This window comes from Orycteropus afer, unplaced genomic scaffold (assembly GCF_000298275.1).
Source record: "Orycteropus afer afer isolate SDZICR_OR568_19922 unplaced genomic scaffold, OryAfe1.0 scaffold00141, whole genome shotgun sequence".
Lineage (NCBI taxonomy): Eukaryota > Metazoa > Chordata > Mammalia > Tubulidentata > Orycteropodidae > Orycteropus > Orycteropus afer.
The window spans coordinates 6,988,261-7,001,891 of NW_006921728.1; the positions used below are offsets into that span (position 1 = coordinate 6,988,261).

General features: G+C 37.8%; 1 protein-coding gene across 1 annotated transcript in view; it reads left to right on the top strand.

Annotated features, from left to right (window-relative positions):
• The window catches only part of KIAA1328 (KIAA1328 ortholog), a 500,809-nt gene that overhangs the window by 189,172 nt on the left and 298,006 nt on the right, over positions 1-13,631 (top strand). Inside the window, exon 6 of the mRNA XM_042781630.1 lies at positions 11,359-11,486. Coding sequence (XP_042637564.1) covers positions 11,359-11,486 — 128 coding nt within the window. The remainder of the gene's footprint in view (positions 1-11,358; positions 11,487-13,631) is intronic.

Genomic DNA, 13,631 nt, shown 5'->3' on the forward strand with positions numbered 1-13,631 from the left:
AGCATGTCTGGCCTTGTAGTAATAGGCCTTGGTTTACTGCTGGTAATCCTGCCTTCCCCTTGTAGGGTTAGAGGAGGTCAGAACATGTGGCCTCCTTGTCGTTTTTGTATTTTCCCTGGCCAATTCTTTGAGAAGTGAATGGCCTCTTCCTTCTTCCTAGTCTGTCTCAGTCTGTAAGCTGCACTGAAACCTGCACACTGTGTGTAACCATGCCGGTACTTGGAACACTGGTGGCACAGCCTTAAGCCTCACAGCAACACACAAGCCACAATAGTACGACAAACTGACTGACAAGTTTGTCTCTCTTAAGGGAATATTATTCAGCCATAAAATGGGTGGAGGACTAATACATGCTAACACATGTATGAACCTTGAAAGATACCAGTCACATAATTTTGTATACTATATGATTCCATTTATATAGAGGTCCACAATAGGGAAATCTGTGTATTCATAGAAAGATTAGTGGTTGCTTAGGCCTGGCCTGAGTAGTAAGGTGGAGGAATAGGGATGCAGTAGCAAAAGGGTATGGGATATCTTTTCAGGTGATGAAAATAAAACTGTGGTGATAGTTGTACATATCTGTGAATATACTTTAAAAATGTTGAATTTTACAGTTTTCATGAATGGATTTTATAGTATATGAACTATATTTCTGTAAAGCTAATTTAAACATAAAAAAGAAAGATTGGTCTGATGGTTCTAGTACTTTAATCCCAGGTCACTGACAGGGTGACATTATGTAAATGGTTAACTGTTATACACTGCAATTCCTTATTTCAAAATAAGAATAGTACCTCATGAGTTTTATTTCATTTCAATGAGAATTAAATTAGAGTGCCTTTGAAACACTTAAAAGTGTCCCAGCTCTACCTCTAAGTAGCAGTTATACTGAGCTGTTCTCAGATACAAGGTAATGTTTAAGATAGGTAGTGGTAGTAGTATCTGCATCTTACAAGAGAACTCTAATGAGCAATTTGAAGAAGGGAGAAATGACACTCTAATGAGCAATTTGAAGAAGGGAGAAATGACACTCTAATGAGCAGTTTGAAGAAGGGAGAAATGACAAGTACAAAAATCTTAGAGCCGGAAGATGATGAAATATATGAGGAAAGCATAATGCGACTGGATTACTTAGTTTCGAAAAGAGAGGATTAAGGGACCTCTAGACTCAGTTTACATTTCCACTAAGAAATTAATGGGATTACATAGTAACACAAATAATTCAAGTAGAAAAATATAGGAGTATGAAGAGAGGGAATTATCTGTGTTTTGAAATGGATAGCTAGCTCATGGAGGGATTTATTTTAAAGACAAGAATAATTTTGCTTGAAAGGTGTAGGGACCAAATGAGATGACTTCTCTTGAAGGAGGTTTTTGCCTGTTGTTCCTCATGGTTGGAGTGCATTTAGCTCTGCTTCACAAAATTTTACACACACAGCTTCACTTATCAGCCTTACAGGGTCTAAAGAGCTCTGTGTTCAGACCATTTGTGGTAATCTGTGTTGTCAGAAATTTACCCTTTTTGAAATTAGAAATTTTCACGTGTTAATAACTGTTAGGCAGTTCACCTAAAAAAGTAACTTCTTGTGAAGGGAAAGAGCAGGGAGAGCTGGAGTAACACCTTTTTCCTATTCTGGTCTAGTTCCTTTAGCTCAAAAAAGGCTGAACTTATTTAAAAAATATAAAGGAAAAATTTCTCCCTTAGGTCTAGTTGAAATAGTATAGAACCTCTAAACAAAAGATAAATATTTAAGGAGATGAGAAGCAAGAGAAAATGCAAGGCTTTTAATGCAAATGTTTTTGCAACCCTGTCTTTAACATCTACCATGAATGCTTGAAAATGTACTATTGTTAGAGTATTATGTGAAAAGAGTCTCTAAAGAGGAAGTAAAACTTCTATCTGGCACATTGATAATGTACTTTTTAGGATAGCTGTATATGAACTTTTAAATAACTTACATTTAAAGTTGGAGAAATTAACCTGGTGTAGGCTTTTTTCTGAAAAGCCACAGGATCCAAAAATCTGAGCAAAACACAAAATCTGAAGCATTTTGGCTCCATTATGCCTCAGATTGTTTTGACTCTGCAAGAACATATCAAGGTAGGGACAGTAAAGCTTAGAACACTCTGAAAGAGGAAGTTAAAGCCTCTAATTAGTTATCTTTCCATGACTCATTTTTTGTTGACGTTGTACAAGCAGAATGAGTTGAGTTCAGAAGATGTTGGGTGAGACATTTGAGTCTTCTTTCCATGTAAGCATCTTGAGAACTTTCATTTTCTCCTGTTTGTTTTGGGGATGTTTGTTCCCCTCCTCACCCAAGTACTTTAATCAGGAAGAAGAACAACACTGGGGCCTTGCGCTGAATTTTCCATCAATTTCGCTTTTAATTAGAGGAGAATTTTCAGACTTGTGTCATCAGTAGGTTGTACTACAGCACAGATCACAACTTAATAAGGATGGGAACAGTCTCATGAAATTGTCTAGCTCTGCTACCAGTTCTTCTTGGAATCCATTTTTCTTTTACCCACAGTCCATTTTGAAATGCATATGTTACATTGCTGACTGTTCAAACCCACCAGCTACTCTTCAGAAGAAAGGTTAGGCAATCTATTTCCGTAGTCATACCGCCTTGGAAACCCAAGGAAAGGTCACTATGAGTTGGGTCCGACTCAACAGCACATAACAACAACAACAATGTTATATTGAGTAACAAATTAGATCTACAGGTTAGACCTCAGAGTCTTTTTATTTTTTATTTTAGAAAATGAGCACTTTTTTTTAAAGGGGGAGAAAAGGAAATGATGTGAAGTGAGGAATATGACATGGTTTGAAACCACTCTTGCTTTAAGATGGGCAGATATTATGAGATTAAAACAATTTAAAATTTTTAATGAGTCAATTTTTGTTTTGTTGTTGTTATATGCTGTCAAGTATATGACTCATAGCGACCTTCTGTGCAGCAGAACGAAACACTGCTGGTCCTGTGCCAGCCTCACAATCCCCACTATACCTGAGCCCACTGCTGCAGCCACTGTGTCAGTCCATGTTGTTAGTGCCTTCCCCTCTTTCATTGATCCTCCACTTCACCAGGCATGACATCCTTCTCCAGAGAATGGTCCCTTCTGACAACATGACCAAAGTAGGTGAGATGAAGTCTGGCCATTCTCACTTCCAAGGAACATTCTGGCTGCACTTCCTCCAGGACAGACTTGTTAGTTCTTTTAGCAGTCACCATACTTTCAGAATTCTTCGCCAACATCATGACTCAAAAGCATCAACTCTTCTTGGGTCTTCTTATTCATTGTTCAGCTCTCACATGCATATGAGGCAATTGAAAGTACCATAGTTTGGGTTAGGCACATCTTAGTCTTCAAGGAGATATCTTTTCTCTTCAGCACTTGAAAGAGGTCTTTTGCAGCAGATTTGCCCAACGCAATACGTCTTTTGATGTCTTGACTGCTGCTTACATTGGCGTTGATTGTAGAACCAACTAATATGAAGTCTTTGACAACTTCAATCTTTTTCCATCTATCGTGATGCTGCTTTTTGGTCCATTTGTGAGGACTTTTGTTTTCTTTATATTGAAGTGTAATACATCCTGCAGACTGTAGTCTTTAATCTTCATCATTAAGTGCTTCAAGTCATCCTCACTTTTAGCAAGCAAAGTTGTGTCATCTGCATGTCTAAGGTTGTTAATGAGTCTTCCTCCAATCCTGATGCCATGTTCTTCTTCATATAGTCCAGCTTCTTGGATTATTTGCTCAGCATATAGATTGAATAAGTATGGTGAAAGGATACAACCCTGATACACTCCCTTCTTGATTTTAAACCATGCAGTCTCCCCTGTTGTTGTTGTTATGTGCCGTCGAGTCGGCCCCGACTCATAGCGACCCCTCCTTGGGTTTCCGAGGCAGTATCACTACGGAAGTAGATTACCCAACCTTCCTTCCAAGGAGTGGCTGGTGGGTTTGAACTGCCAGCCTTCTGGTTAGCAGTCAAGTGCTTTAGCCACTATGCTACCCCAGCTCCCTTGTTCTGTTCAAATGACAGCCTCTTGGTCTATGTACAGGTTCCTCATGAGTACAGTTAAGTGTTCTGGAATTCTCATTCTTCTCAATGTTATCCACAATTTGTTATGAATCAGTAGCTTTTAGAAATCTTCTTTGTTAAAAAGGCTTCACAGGCTATCTGTGGTCTTTTTCAATTACAAACAGAAAGCTAACATAGAATTAAACAAGGACTCCTTTTCTTCTATTCATTCCTATATTTATTCCTCTATCATTTATAAAGTACCTGCTGTTTGCTACAGAGATACCAAAATTAGTAGCCTGTGATTTTCAGGAGCACACAGGCCACTTCAGCCAATGGTGATATAATCAAATAATAGTTATTTGATAGTTACTGTAATAAAATTGCTTAATTCTGCTTGGAATGTCAGTGAAAGCTTGAAGGAAGTGATGCTATGAAAATGAAATTACAAAGGATAGGTGCAGAAAGAACGTTCTAAGCAGAATAAACAGTATATGCTGTCTTTACATGAGGTAGAGGTGTTCAGAGTAAAGGGACTGCCTGTCATTGTGAAAATCTTAGGGATCTACCTCAGCCTATGTGACTATGAGACCAGAAGAACTAAATGGTGCCCAGCTACCACTGTGAACCAATCGGAGGGGGATCTATGTAGGAGATCCTGGGTAGAGTGGAAAAATAATGTGGAACAAAATTCACTATCTTTTTTTTTTTTTTTTTTAAGGGACCAGGTTTGCTGGTGTGATAGAGCTGATGGAACCACTGAGACTATGGCCCTTAGCTGCCCTTTAGGGCTGGAATTGAACCTACCCCTGTGGCTTCCAGCCAAGCAAAAGATAGGCATATGAGGTGAACATTTGTACTAGGTAGATACACTCCTTGGAGAGAACAATCATAGAATAGAAGGGCTGTGTATGCCCAGGGAGACAGCTCAGGGGGCAGGAGTGCATGGAGGGAAGGAAACAGGGAAGAGGTGACTATGGGGAGGAAGTGGGAGAGGAGCTGTTGCATTGTGGTAAATTGTAGTCAATGTCATGAGACACAGTGTATGTGAACTGCTGTATGGAAAGTGAATTTGCTCTGTAAACTTTCACCCAAATCACGATTAAAAAGTAAAAAAGAAAAGAAAATCTTAGGGATCTGTATTTCCTTGTGCGTCTTGCGACTATTGGATTACATTAGAATTTGAGCCAGATGGTCAGCTGTTTTTATGTCATGGTGGTCCTGAGTAAAGCATCTCTCATTTCTGAAGCTTCTCTCTCTCTGCAGGGAAAATAGAACAACTTTTCAGCTCTTATTTTAAAAGTGAGAGAAAGGAGAATACCAAAGTAATGTTAAACTTGTATCCTGGTAAAGGGTCTTTGGTGCCAGATCCCCTCAACTCTGTCTGGGTCCTTAATTGACATGACATCTCTTCAGCACTGGACACAGTTGACTACATCTTCTTTTTAAAGCTCCTTTCCTTTCTTCTTTAATGTCTTGTCTTCTTCTTTTTCTTAAACTGGTTTTTATACTTTCTACTGATTCCTTTTTCTCTACATACCCTTTACATGTTGCAGTTACATCTACCCTGTTCTTGCAGTTTCAACATTCCTTTTTTTTTTTTAAATTATGCTGTGGTTTAGGTGAGTTTATAAAGCAAATGCATTTCCCATTCAATAATTTATATGTACCTTGTTTCCTGACTGTGGTTGCCATCTCCTCGATGTGTCAGCACTCTCCCCACTTCTTCCCTGGGTTCCCTGTTGCTATTCATCCAGCTTTCCTACCTTCTATATTTTGTTTTTGGGCAAATGCTGCCCTTTTGGTCTCATATAGTTGAATGTTCTGAGGTACACATTCCTCACAGGTGTTCTTTTCACTTTATAGGGCTGCCTGTTATTTGGCTGCAGGGTGGTCTCCAGGAGTAGGTTCAGTTCTGAGTTTGAAGGCTGTCTAAGGACCATAGTCTCCAAGGTTCCACCAGTCTCTACCAGAGCAGTAAATGTGGTCTTTTTTTTTTTTTTTTAATGTATTTGAATTTTGTTCTACATTTTTGTTTCTCACTCTGTCCACATGTTCCATTGTGATCCCAGTCCAAGTGGTCAGTGGTGATGGCCAGGCACTATCTAGTTCTTCTGATGTCAGGCTTGTCAGGACTGTGACTCAAGTGATCCATTAGTCCTTTGGACTGATTGCTCCCTTGAACCTTTGGTTTTCTTCACTCTTCTTTGTTCTGGACAGGAAGGGGCCAGTAGTTGTATCTTAGATTGTTACTTGTAAGCTTTTAAGACTCCAGTTGCTACTCAACAAAGCAGGATGTAGAACATTGTCTTTATGGGCATTTAACCTACATGTCTCTTGAGACTATTGTCCCTAGCCCTCAAGCCCAGTAACTGAGTCCCACGAAGTATTTGGTTATGGCTAAGAAGTTTTCCTGAATGTTCTATCAAATGAATATATTTATAGCACATAGAAATATGTATGTAGAAATATCTACTGCCAAACCTATATATGCACATGATTGTACTTCCATATGCCATCACATACCTGTTCAGTTTGCATATCTACCTATGTATCCACTCGTAAGTTATTGTTGTTATTACTGTTTTTCAGGATTTTTTATGTACTTTGTTTACCCTTAATGCCTTTTACTTTTGTGTACCTCTCAGTGTCTTCTTTTATCTTGGTCGTGTTATGCTGATTTTCTTCAATATTATTTTCTCCAACAGACTTTTTCTGGCTCCTCAGTCATTTAAATTGCCTTAGGAAGTGCTCTTATAGCACTATGAGATGTCATTATTTTTATAATTTGTTATTCTAAATACATGTTTGCTTACCTGCCTGACTTTTTTGGACAGTAAACTCACTGCAGGAGACAGTGTTGGTCTTGTTCATCATTGCATATCTGGCATCTAGTACAGTACCAGACCTTAAGGTGTATTTACCTGCCCTTATGGAGTTTATTTATTGAATGAATGAATGAACGAATGAAATTTGCACACTCCTTGGCAACCTTACCTTCTCTCATGTCTTCAAACACCACATATAAGATGGTCACTGCCAACATATTTTCTTTCATTGTAACCCCTTGCCCCCACCAATCAATGAAGAAGGCATTTTACCCACAGTTTCCTAACATAAGTCTCTCTCTCCAGTGGAGGGTTGAAGTCTCATTGTGCTGGGGAGTAATCTGCGGGAGGGGGAGGGGAGTGGCGTTTTGAAATCTGATGAATTAAGAAAGATATAAAAAATTGATAAAGATTAGTCTGCCTATTTCTATATGCTTCCACATAGCATGTGTTTAAATGAATTGGCCTATAATTTGTCTTCAAATGCTGACATTTAACTCTTAGGCTGTATAATTGCACTGGCTTTCTCATAAGTAAAATTCATATTCTGTGTCCAGGCTAATATGTTCACCTACTATAAACATTACTGCCTATGGTAACAGCTAGAATAAAAAATTCTTTTTATATATATCATAGCTGGCAGAGACTCTTGGGACCACCACAAATCATTCCTGTCTTTTGGAGTTTGCTGACAAAAAGCATACAAATGTAAAAGTAGGATAGTCTGACATGGGCTCGGTTGAATTTGAAGACCTATTAGCTTATTTAGATCACTGTTTATACCATTGCTATTGTTGTCTTTTAAAAGACGCTGAGTATCCAGACAACCTCTTCTAATTAATGCATTCTTTGAGTTTCGTCACCTATTCTTTAATTGAAAACCAGCTCCTCTTCTATAACCCACTGGTTCCTTTGTGTGTGTGTGTGTGTGTGTGTGTGTGTCTGTTAAAGGTTAATAATGAAATTAATGAAGCAGTTGGTTATTTATGTAGTCATGAAGGGTAAAACTTACTAGAAGAGGTATCTATTCAGAAGCATTGATTAGGTTATTATTTAAAAAATACTATTCCTAACCTTCATCATGATGACTTATTTAAAAGTATTTATACAGAATAATCTCACTGGACAATAATTCTTCTACCAGTAGAGCATATATAATTAAGTATAAAGGGGAGGTTCAGATATGATCTGAAGGAAAAAAATGGTACCTGGGGAGGAAGTTACCATAGTGAGAGGTAAAGAACAAAACTATCTCTTGCATAGAAATATCTGCCTTTCAGACACCTGACCTAGGTGGCTAGGTGACCTTCCAATTTTGAGCACTTTGCAAATTTGGAGTTGCTGTGGGAGAGAATACCACAAGTTAGGTTGCCATGTTTTTCATCCTGTAATACAAACTGTAAAAAATGGAGGGAGATATGTGGGTAGAATATTCCCTGGTGATAGTTTTATTTATGAAACATTAATGTCTGACATTATGCAAAACCAAACAAACAAGGCAGAAACCTAATGATAATCCCTTGATGTTGAATATAGTTAGAACTTTCTGTGTGAATAAGGCAGCAGTGATTCTTAACCAGAACAATGTCTGGTTTAACCCCAGGTCTGTTTTTCATTACTATAACCACTTTATTGCGATGATTCATATACTATAACATTCACCCTTTTAAAGTGTACGATTCATTGGTTTGGAGTATATTCACAAAGCAGTGAAACCATCACCACTGTCTTATTCCAGAACATTTTCAGTACATCCCCCTCCCCCAGCAACAAAATCCATACCCACTAGCAATCAATCACTCCCCATTCCCCCACACCCAACCCCTGGCAACCATTAATCTACTTTCTGTCTACATAGTTATGCCTTTTGGACATCCGATACAACTGAAATCATACAATATGTGGCCTTTTTTGTCTGCCTTCTTTCATTTAGCATAATTTTTAGGGTTCATCTACATTGCAGCATACATCAGTACTTCAATTTTTTTTTTTTTTATAGCTGAATAATAAATATCCCATTGTCTAGGTAAACTAGATTTGGCTTATCCATTTATTTGTTGATGGTCATTTGAGTTGTTTGTACTTTCTTCAGTATTATGAATAATGAGGGTCTGAATATGCATGTAGCAATTTTTGTGTGAACTCATTTCTTTTGAGAATATACCTAGGAGTAGAATTGCTGAGTCAATATAGTAATTCTATGTATCCTTTTTTGGGAAATTCTAAATTGTCTTCCAAAGTGGCAGAAGCATTTTACATTCCCACCAGCAATGTATGAAAGTTCTAATTTCTCTACATCCTTGTCAACACTTTTCATTGTTGGTCTTTCTATTATAGCTCTTCTAGTAGATGTTGAGTGGACTCTCACTGTATTTTTAGATTTGCATTTCCTTAATGGCTGTTGAAGGAGCTCTGATAGCATAGTGCCCAAGGCACTTGACCGCTAACCAGAAGGCTGGCGGTTCAAACCCACCAGCCACTCCTCGGAAAGAAGGTTGGGCAATCTACTTCCATAGTGATACCACCTCAGAAACCCAAGGAGGGGTCGCTATGAGTTGGGTCCGACTCGAGGGCACATCACAACAACAACAACAACAATGGCTGTTGATGTTGAGCATCTTTGCATATGCTTCTTGGTCATTTGTAGATTTTGTTTGGGGAAATGTCTACTAATGTCCCATGTGCATTTTTTAATTGAGTTAATATTACTGTTGAGTTCTAAGAAGTCTTACATATTCTAGACATAAGTTCCTTACCAGATATATGATTTGCAAGTATTTACTCTCATTCAGTGGGTTGACTTTTCAATTTCTTATAGTATCCTTTGAAACAAAAGATGTTTTAATTTTGATGTCCAGGTTTCCTACTTTTTGTTGCTGTTACTTCTTGTGCTTTCTGTGTCATATTTAAGACATAAAGGTAACAAAGGTTTGTGCCTGTGTTTTCTTCTAAGGGTCTTACAGTTTTCACTCTTACATTTGAGTCTTTGTATATTATGCAAGATAGGGGCCCAATATCATTGCATGTGACTACAATTATTTTTATTGTGATAAAATATATGTAATATAAAATTTGCCATTTTAACCATTTTCAAGTGTATAACTCATGACACTAGTCACACTCACCATGCTTTTTATCCAAATGTTTTATCCATCACAGCTGTTTGTTTCCAAAACTTTGTCGTCAGCCCAAACAGAAACTGCATCCATTAGGTACTGCACATCCCTATTTCCCCCTCCCATTCAGCCTCTGACAACCACTAATCTGCTTTATTTTCTTTATAGATTTACCTATTCTGGATATTTCATATACATGGAATCATACAATATATGACTTTTTGTGTCAAGCTTCTTTCACTTAGCATAATGTTTTCAGGGTTCATCCAGGGTTCAAGGTAGCATGTATCAGAATTTCATTTCTCTTTATGACTGAGTAATATTCCATTGTATGTATGTGTGTGTGTGTGTGTATATATTTGTTTATCCATCCAAATGTTGATAGACATTTGAGTTGTTTCCACCTTTGCATCATTGTGAATAATGCTTCAATGAGTACAAGTATCTGTTTAAGTCCTTACTTTCAGTTCTTTTGGGTATATACTTAGGAGTAGCATTGCTTCCTATGGTAATTCTGTGTTTAACTTTTTAAGGAACAATTGCACTATTTTTATAGCAGCTGCACAGTTTTACAGTACCACCAGCAGTAAATGAAGGTTTCAGTTTCTTCACATCCTCAGCAGCACTTATTTTCCTTTTTTTTAAATAGCTATCCTAGTAGATGTGAAGTGGTATCTCAATATAGTTTTGATTGGCATTTTCCTAATGATGGTAAGCATGTATCTTATTCTGTGTGCTCACCGGCCATTTGCATATCTTCTTTGGAGAAATGTGCATTCAAGTCCTTAGCCCATTTTTTAATTGAGTTGTTTGTCCTTTTGGTGTTAAGTTGTAGGAGTTCTTTATATATTCCAGATATTAAATTCCTACCACATATGATTTCCAAATATTTCATTGTATAAGTCATCTTTTTTACTTTCTTAATATTGTCTTTTGAGGCACAAAAGTTTTTTTATTTTGATGAAGTTCATTTTTCTTTTGTTTCTCATGATTTTGCTGTTGTGTCTAAGGATCCATTGCCAAATACTAGGTCCTGAGGATTTATTCCTATATTTTCTTCTAGAGTTTCATGGTTTTAGCTCATGTGTTTAGGTTGTCGATCTATTTGGGGTTAATTTTCATACGTGATCCTTGCATTTGTTTTTAACTTTCTCTTTAGATAAGATGGTCATTGCTACTGTCTTTGTGAATTAATTTTTCATGATTCTTGTTGGGCTACATGTACAGTTGTTCATTTGAAGACTACACTCACCTGTTTTCTCACCAAATATGGTTGCATTGTTTTTTTCTTCTGCCTTATCTATTGGAACCTGGAAAGCAGTACTGATGGATGCAGAATGAATTAGTTTTTGAAGTTTTTTCCCTTAATTTGCAATCTCACCTCTTCAGCTACAGTATAAAGAATGCCAAGAACTTTTAATCCTCTATCAGAAATACCTGTCAGAACAGCAGGAGAAGCTCACCATGTCACTATCAGAACTTGGTGCTGCTAAAAAGCAGGAGCAACAGGTAAGCATCTTCTAAACTGTTCTTTAATGCATCAGTAAGATGTGAGAAGAATTATTTTCCTTTTCCTTTAATTGTTTCATGGTATATAATGTTGTTTTAAAACATGTAAAGCACAGCGTGTGATTGAGTTAGTGTCTTTGACTTCTTTCTTTCCTTTCTCTCTCCTGTTCCTGGGGCCCAGGAGTCAGGAATGATTACTCGACGCAGGCTGTGGGTCAGTGGGGAAGCTCCTGGCTGTGCAAAAGCACAGCAGGAATGGTAGAGAACTCAGTGCTGTGTTGCTTAATGAAGAAGATCACATGGGCTGCTTGTTATTTAGCGTCCTTATGGAAAATGTTAAGTCTTTCCTAACTAAGGTTTACGTTTTTAGAATAATAATAAAAGTAAAAATTGGAACATTTTGCATGATAGTGTGTGTGTGTGTATATATATGTGTGTGTGTGTGTGTGTGTGTGTATGTTAATCACATAAATATATATGAGTGTTTATATTTAAACATAAATATAACCAAAAAAAACCCACTGCCATTGAGTCAATTCTGATTCATAGCAACCCCTATTGGGTTTCCAAGGCTGTAAATCTTTATGGAAGCAGACTGCCTCATTTTTTTATTCCACAGAACGGCTGGTGGGTTCAAATACCAATGTTCTGGTTAGCAGCCAAATACCTTAACCCTTATACCACCACCGAAAAAGAAAGAAAAACAACCAAACTAACTGCTATCAATTTGATTCGACTCATAGCGACCCCTCCTTGGGTTTCTGAGGCAGTATCTCTACGGAAGTAGATTGCCCAATCTGCCTTCCAAGGAGTGGATGGTGGGTTTGAACTACCAGCCTTCTGGTTAGCAGTCAAATGCCTTAGGCATTATGACACCAGAGCTTCTCTACTTTACTACCAGAGCTCATATCTTTATGGAAGTAGATTGCCTCATTTTCCTCCCATGGAGCATCTATTGGATTTGAACTGCCAGCCTGGTTAGCAGCTAAATGTCTTACCCATTATGCCATCAGAGCACCTTTTGTCACTGACTGCCATTGAGTAGATTCCTACTCAGAGTGACCCTCATTGGGTTTCCAAGATTATAAATCTTTATGGAAGCAGACTGCCTCATCTTTCTTCCGAAGAGCAGCTGGTGGGTTCAAACCACCAAGCTTTTGGTTAGCAGCCAAATGCCTTCAACACTACACCACCAGAGCATCAAATGGTATTTATTATACAATTAAAGCACAGAACCCTGCCATTTGTGATATGAATCAGACTCAAAAGATACTTCTTGCCCCTTAGCAACTGATATTTGAGGACATTTTCAGATCCATATTAATTTAAATATTTAAATGGATTAAGATGAGCCTTCTGTGTATTAAAACATTTATGGAAAGATCTGAGTAGAGTCAGCATCATTTATATGTAGTGCCAAAATATGCTATCAGTCCTTAAGCTCAGACTTTAAAGGTTTTTTACGATCTTTCTGAAGAATCCTTCTAAAGGAGCTCTGGTGGTGCTAGCGATTAAACGTTTGCTCAGCTGCTAACTGAAAGGTTGCCGATCTGAACCACCAGCCACTCCATGGGAAAAAGATGTGAGTCTATTTCCTTAAAGATGTATAGCCTTGGAAACCTTATGGAGCAGTTCCACTCTGTCCTATAGTTTTCCAGTGATTCAAACTCAATGGCAACACGTTTGGGGTATTTTTTGATTTGGGCTCTAAAGAAAACCATTGCTATTAAACCTAGAGAAGCTATCTCAGATGAGTTAAGTTTTGGCCAAAGGAACTCCAGTTTTGAATCTAAAGTTTGCACATGTGGAAAAGTAATGATAATTTTCTGACATCACAAAATTTTTCAGGAAATAGCTTAAGTAGAAATTATTCATCTATTTTAAAATATGTTGTTTTGTTCTGTTTTCTGGAAAGCTAGATTGTAAAATGAGAAGGAAGAAGATTGTTTATGAGTTTTCCTTACTTACTGCTATTGAGTTGGGTCCAACTCATAGTGACCCCTCCTTGGGTTTCCAAGGCGGTATGACTATGGAAGTAGATTGCTCAATCTTGCTTCTGAAGAGTGGCTGGTGGGTTTGAGCTGCCAGCCTTCTGGTTGGCAGTCAAATGCCATAGGCACTACACCACCAGAGCTCCCTTAGCAC